General features: G+C 40.3%; 1 protein-coding gene across 1 annotated transcript; it reads right to left on the reverse strand.

Moving 5' to 3' along the window:
* Nucleotides 1–219: 219 nt before the first annotated feature.
* Nucleotides 220–6,986, reverse strand: LOC121429107 (E3 ubiquitin-protein ligase PPP1R11-like). The gene is made up of 3 exons (XM_041626016.1): nucleotides 6,811–6,986; nucleotides 1,483–1,585; nucleotides 220–595 (listed from the first exon to the last, which is right to left on the reverse strand). The coding sequence occupies exons 1-3, from the start codon at nucleotides 6,880–6,882 to the stop codon at nucleotides 423–425; spliced, it is 348 nt and encodes a 115-aa protein (XP_041481950.1). The 5' UTR covers nucleotides 6,883–6,986; the 3' UTR covers nucleotides 220–422.
* Nucleotides 6,987–7,472: the final 486 nt, after the last annotated feature.

Raw genomic sequence — 7,472 nt, forward strand, 5'->3', positions numbered from 1 at the left:
AGGACTGACAGGAGGTTGGATAAATACCTTCGCTGCATAAATACATTTCAGAATTTCATGTCGTCTTCACAGGGATACATGTACTGTACATATCACATTACACAAAGCCCCACAAGGCACTGTTTTCTTCAAAATACATGATGTGCATACACTGTACATAGCATTAAACTTAGCGTTAGCATTTCATTCATATCTCTCTCTCTCTTTTTGAAGAACATATGCCTTTCATCGGTGCCACCAAACACATGCTAGCCATTCTCATCTCACAATTTTTGCCACTAGAACTTACGCTTGACAACATACAGGCATGAAATGAAATAAAGATGATTCTGGTAGTCTTGTGTTAATGGCAGTTTCAGTGTTAATGGTAGCTACGGTGCAAGTTCAACAGGGATTTCAAGAACTTATGTACACACTGACTTCTAATCATCCCCTATCCCTTGCTGGGGACCACCATCACAGTTGCATTCGTCTTTGTGTTTACTGTAGTTTTTCTTCTGCTGTTTGCGGCACAACTTGCAGTCGTCGTCCGATTCTCCTTCGCTGCTTGATGAACTTTCTCCAAACATCCGAGGTTTGTTGTATATACAGCAACCTGAAATCAATCATAAGATTTGAAATGAAAGTAGTAAAGTATCATGGTCTAGTGGTCACGACTGCCCCCTTTCTATCAGAGGGTCATGGGTTCAAATCCCAGCTATGACATTAATTTCCTCAAGTGAGGAACTCAATCCAGGGAGCCGTTTCATGAAGCTGTTCGTAAGTTAAGAATGACCAGTGATCCTTTCTTGTGGTAAATGATATTCACCATTAAATCTTCATAAGTGATTATTTTGCGCATAGGAAAGGTTCACCAGTCGTTCTTAACTTACGAACAGCTTTTATGAAACACCCACCATGTGAGGAAAATATGGATTCGCTCCTTGAAATGCTTGCGTGCAGTAAAAGGCTGCAGTGCTAAAACTGGGGTAATAATATCTGTGGTAGTCCTTTGGAAGCACATTATTATGCCATACAGGTTTTTGCTATACAAGAATGGTATATTATCATTATTATTTTAATTGATGCTATCCTAGCCACACTGGGATTCAAGTCTCGCTCTCATTCTACATGTTTCTATTACAAACAAGTGTATAAAACCAAACCATATATATTGATACATCTGTGGACGACAGCTGACCGGGTCCCGCAACACAAAGGTAAGCAATTAATTGCACACTGTAGTCAATGCAATCAATCGTTAAGGATGTTTTAGATGATTGCTACGCTTTGTGTAACAGGCCCCAGAATTAAAAGGGGAGGGGATCTGCGATTCACAGCATCTCAAGAGAGAAAATGTCTTTCTTAATATACCGGTACAATGTTCTAATTGCATATTTAAGAAGAAAATAAAATCATTCAATTGTAAATGGACAAAATACATAAAAACTGAGGCCTGGAGATGACATAATTCTTACAATAAAGAGTATGAGATATTCTTACATTTTGATTTCTTCCTGCCCATGTGTTCATTGTCAACCACACCTGTTTTCCAGTTAACCTTCTTGTCTGACTTTGGTTTACGTAGTTTGAGTGTCACCGACGGCTGTACGGAATAAATCAGAAAACAACCAGTTAACTCGGCACTTGCTCTTTGACATTTCCTAAAGTATCAAGGTACACCCTGCAAAAGCCAGATCCTATAAAAATTCCCTGCAAAATTTATGGAGGTGACAGGGTTCCCACAGAAATTTGAAAACAGAATTCCACGACTTTTCCATGATTAAATTGCTGCTTTCCATGACTTCCCGTGACGTCCCGGGAGTAATGTAGAATTTGGGATGTTACAAAAACTGGAAAAAATGGAAATCATGAACATCAATTACAATAGCAGAGTATGATCACAGAGTATGAGAGTTGCGAGACACAACAAACTGGAAAGCTGCCATAGCCAAGAGGTAGATGCAATTCCATGACTTTTCACTAATTTTCCAAATTTCCTGACTTTCCATGATCACAATTTTTTTTCCAGGATATTCCATGACTGTGGGAACCCTGAGGTGAGCACATTTAGAGTCAGACTTTGTTTAATAGAGTTTAGACTAGGGGGTGATTCACCTAGAGTCAAGTGTGACTCGAAGTCATGCTTAAAGGGACATGTCAATAATCGGGATTCATGTACGTTGAATACAATTCGCTTGTCCAATAAGGCACGCATCTGTATTACGATCATTTTGGAGTTATAAGCAAAACAAGTGGAATGCCTCTGGCCGTCTCACCTGCATCACGCAGTTCAATATAGCAGCAGTGCTGACTTTGAAAACTACTCTAACTCGCACAAGATGTTTAGTGATACATGGTTACTCCCGGGGGGGCCACTTCCATTCACGAGTGGATACCATGCGCGACCAAGGGGTCTCGAAAAGCACCCTAAACACGTAATATCCATATTCTGAAAATGAACCCCTTAACAAGTATTGGCGTGTGAAACCCTACTCTTAACAAGTATTGGAAACAAAACGATACTCTTGGCAAATATTCCCTGAAATGAACCCCTAAACAAGTACAGGAATGTTTTATTGTTACGGTTCCTTCGGTCGTCGGCTTTACCTTATTTGGTTTAGTACAACCCCACTTCTACACCTCGCGCAAATCGGACTCTAAACACGAAGTGTTGGGGCAAAAATGATCCTTTATAAAACATTTTAATTTTGTTTTATCATCCCCGCAAATTAGACCCTAAACACGTAATATTCCTAGCGAAATAGATACCCTTTTTTCATTATTTTTGTGTTTTTGACACCCTTATCACGTTACGTACGTAACGTGCCCTATCGTGAAAAAGACATCCTTTTTACGTGTTTTTTTGGTCGCGCATGGTATCCACTTGTCAATGTAAGTGGCCCCTCCGGGGTTACTCTTATGTCCACTTTTTATGAACTAGACCAATAAACTTACAGAGATATGATGGTCATTCAACAAAATAACCTAACATGGCCAAAGTTCATTGACCTTACATAACCTTTGACCTTGATCATGTGACCTGAAACTCGCACAGGATGTTCAGTGATACTTGATTACACTTATGTACAAGTTTCATGAATCAGATCCATAAACTTTCAAAGTTATGATGGTAATTCAACAGATACACCCAATTCGGCCAAAGTTCATTGACCTTTGACCTTGGTCATGTGACCTGAAACGCGCACAGGATGTTCAGTGATACTTGATTACTTTAATGTCCAAGTTTAATGAACTAGATCAATAAACTTTCAAAGTTATGATGGTAATTCAACAGATACCCACAATTCGGCCAAAGTTCATTGACCCTAAATGACCTTTGACCTTGGTCATGTGACGTGAAACTCATGCAGGATGTTCAGTGATACTTGATTAACCTTATGTCCAAGTTTCATGAACTAGGTCCATATATTTTCTAAGTTATGATGACATTTCAAAAACTTAACCTCAGGTTAATATTTCGATGTTGATTCCTCCAACATGGTCTAAGTTCATTGACCCTAAATGACCTTTGACCTTGGTCATGTGACATGAAACTCTAATAGGATGTTCAGTAATACTTGATTAACCTTATGGCCAAGTTTCATGAACTAGGTCCATATACTTTCTACGTTATGATGTCATTTCAAAAACTTAACCTCAGGTTAAGATTTGATGTTGACGCCGCCGCCGCCGTCGGAAAAGCGGCGCCTATAGTCTCACTCTGCTATTCAGGTGAGACAAAAAATGTAGGGTGTGTTGAGGGTGGGTAGATTATTCTGATCGTAATTCTATGGTTCTAAAGCTCTGCATGTACATACACGCATAAAATAATACCCAAACTGTGCAATCGCAATATATTGCATTATTATTATCATTGTCACAGAAACTACGGCCAAGTTTCCAAGATTCGTGAATATTACTTGAGCCAGGCCAAGCTCAAAACCACCAGGTTTGCCCACTTTTGTATCCCTTCAAATACTGACATGTACATACATGTACATGTACACGCAATCTTATTGATTAGTACGCAGAAGTGTGCGCCCTCTTACCACGATTTGACCAATGAGGTGATGCCTTTTATATAGCATGCAATTGGGAATTTAAGAGCAACTCTTAAGTCATATCTTTGTGAAATGCATGTAGTGTTATAAGGTTTGTGACGGACGGACGACGGACAACACTTGGATTCCTAAGTCTCGCCTTCACCCCTGGTGGGCGAGACAAAAGTCACACATCAGTAAAAACAATCTCTAATATTCTCATTTCATATTCCAGTCCAATTACGTGCATCTCGAAGCTTAGCTACGAGACACATATAGAGGGTGGCAACAGGGGCAGCGGAGAACCGGGGGGGGGGGGGGGGGGGGGGGGGGGGGGGGGGGGGGGGGGGGGAGGTAAAGAAATGTCCTTTTTTCGAAATGGAAAATGCCCTTTTTATGCCCCCGCAGACGAACCTGGAGGGGGCATTAACAGAGCTGCCAAGTTGTATTTTGCATTTTCAGTATTCTTATCCCCCAAAATCAGTATTTTGACAAAAAAATCAGTATTTTTACCATGAGATAAATATGCATGCATAATGGCAAAGTTCGATCACACACCGTCGCACACGAGACCGAAAGCTTCAGTCTAGATTTTGGTTGTTCCGCTGAACTGCGTTGGCTGACTCACCAATACATAGACTGAAGAATTTGGAGGCCCGTACGTACAGACAACGTATTAGCAGTAACGTTAGATCTAACATTCGACGGAAACCTGTTTTTTCCGATCGTTTTTTGCACATAAAATCATAAAATATCACATTATGAAAAAGAAATTGCATCCATATTTACGGAAAAATGTATGAAATTCAGAAATATCGTACCTTAGACCGCAGTTACGGCTAATTCGTTTCAAATTATGATCGAAACATCGTCATCTTCGATCCTTCCGTCGGTCAACGTAAGTTGCCATCTTGGATGACGTCATCATCCTTACAGACGTATTTACCAGTCGCAAAATATCGCGATTTGAGCCGCTGCTTTGCGCTTGTAAACTACGTGCGTGCGCTCGGAACTTGTCACCCACATTGATTCGCCAGGATATCGAAAATTCTAATCGGAAAGCCTTGATGAAAGCATAACTCATTGAACGTAGAGGGCAGCAACACACGGAATACCTTTTCTTCTCTAATTTGTTTTTTCCTGTATTTTATCATGAAAAAGCGTACTGCCGTATTTTAAATTGATTTCCGTATGAAATACGGAAAAATCGTACTACTTGGCAGCTCTGCATTAAGCATTGGCCCTGTCCGTCTATCATTCGGTCCATTTTTGGTGTGCAGGTAGATGACAATACAGGCAAAGAGTGAATTCGGAGTCCGCAGGTTAAAGCTCAATTATATATGCGAGTTGGTTCAATCATATGGAATAAATTTCTGATCGCGTAAAGCAGGGGCATCTGTGTCCTTTGGACACGTCAAATTTCTAGTTTCAAAATGAAATATGGTTGGAACTACCCCTTATCGACCACCTAATCTTCTAAGCATCGTATCTGCGAAAATATTCATCAATTTTACCCAGTTTTCGTCTCATTTGTGCAGAAAATTGAGCAGATCAGATTCCCATGTTTCGCTCGGCGACTCCGATTCAATTCGCGTATATAACGACGAACAACGGATTTGACGATTTTACATTTGCTCATTTGCACCCGTCTTTTGAAACCGACCACCCGCAATACATTAAACTTACAGTCGATTCTTGTCGCGGTGGCGAAATATTTTTACTCTTTCAAATCAGTTCTATGACGTCAACATGCTAAATGATCGCCTCACTACTTCCACTGCGAGCTCCGGCGCATGATTCGACGATTGACGACGGATATTTGTTCTAAAGCCGTTTCCTATCGGATTTCTTGGTTTTTCAGCGGGGATTGGGTTTGGTCAATACAATTTTGATTAATTCCACTAAATTTCTACTTTTTGTTGCTTCTTTTTTCTCGTAAAATCGATTCTTACCGTTTCTATGGACACTGCGCCTACTCTCCCGCGCGTATCGTTTGTAATACGCAATAATTTTAACGCGCGCAAGGTGGTCGGTTTCAAAAGAGGTGGTCGATATGTGGTAGTCTCACCATACTCTTTTTGAAGTAAAACATACATGCAATACATTTTCAGTAAGAATATCACAAACTTTTTGATATTCGTTGTGTTCATGCCCTGGTTACAAAAATACACAGGCCTAGATTGTCCAATTTTCAGGTTGGAATATCAGACATTTTTGGCTTGTGTTTCTCACTCGCATCAAATATTGTTTTTGTTTATCAACTGAGCCTAGGTACTTATTCTGTTCCTGGTTTTCATCGTCAACCCAATCTCAAGACTTCTCGCCTGAACTGAAGTTGACATGGAATAGCAGCTCAGCACAGCCACAGACAGACATGGACAGAGGCGTGACATCATGTGCTATTGTTTGCAGTCGGTAGGCCTATCGTTCTTTAACCCAGCTCGGTGTTCGAGGCTTGGCCTTGGAGTTGGAGTTGGACTGGAGCTCGATTCAGAAGTCTTTTTATGCTCTCAACACCAACACCGAACACCTTCTTCTTCTTCCTCCGCTGATCCCGGAGATCTACAGCTGGTCGCTGTATTAATGCATATTAAATGATTATAAGAGCACAAAGCACCAAACTTGAAATCACCCTGGCGCTGCACTGCAACAAGCTGCACTTGTACTGCCGTCCACATCTTCAGTACCGTACTTCCCTTCGGTCCCACACGTTGCAAATCATGAATTGAAATAAACGTTGGTTTGGCATGAAATCATGAACTTTGTTGGAAAAAAATAGTTAACTTACTGATGACCTCGTTTCTTCTGTCGCTGTCGTCGTACGCGTCGAAGTGTGTACTAACGCTGTCCTTGTAGCCATTTTGTAGATTTAAAAAATGAGCTTCAGATGGGAAAACAGGGTGTGAGTTTAATATTGAGTAATGACTGCCACTTCAACTTCTTCGCTTCGCAATGTTGTTTTTCCTCCGGCAATTCAAGCCAAAGCGCACGTAAGATGACGTCATTCTGGTCGATCCGAAGTATGACTTCAGAAATATTAATCCAGCACAATTCGAGGATAAGTAGAGAACGAGAAGAACTGGGGAAGGATAGTCTTAGAGATGATGAAGATTTAGAAGAACAAGAAAGAAATAAGAGAAAAAGGAGGGGGAGGAGGAGAAGAAGAAAAAAAAAAGAAGAGGAAGAAGAAAAGGAAGAATAAAGATCGATCGATCGAAGAAGAAGAAGAACTTGAATAGGGGCATAGTTTTTGTCATTATGTTATCAAACAATAAGATGATTAATGGTATCATCATCATAATCATCATCATCATCATCAACATTATCATCATTATCTTCATCACCCGCCATCATAATACTAATAACCATCACCATCTTTATCATCATCATCATATTATGATGAATCACCATCATAATCATCTTTATCATCTTACATCACCATCATCATCA

Source organism: Lytechinus variegatus, chromosome 15, assembly GCF_018143015.1.
Source record: "Lytechinus variegatus isolate NC3 chromosome 15, Lvar_3.0, whole genome shotgun sequence".
NCBI classification, from domain to species: Eukaryota; Metazoa; Echinodermata; class Echinoidea; order Temnopleuroida; family Toxopneustidae; genus Lytechinus; species Lytechinus variegatus.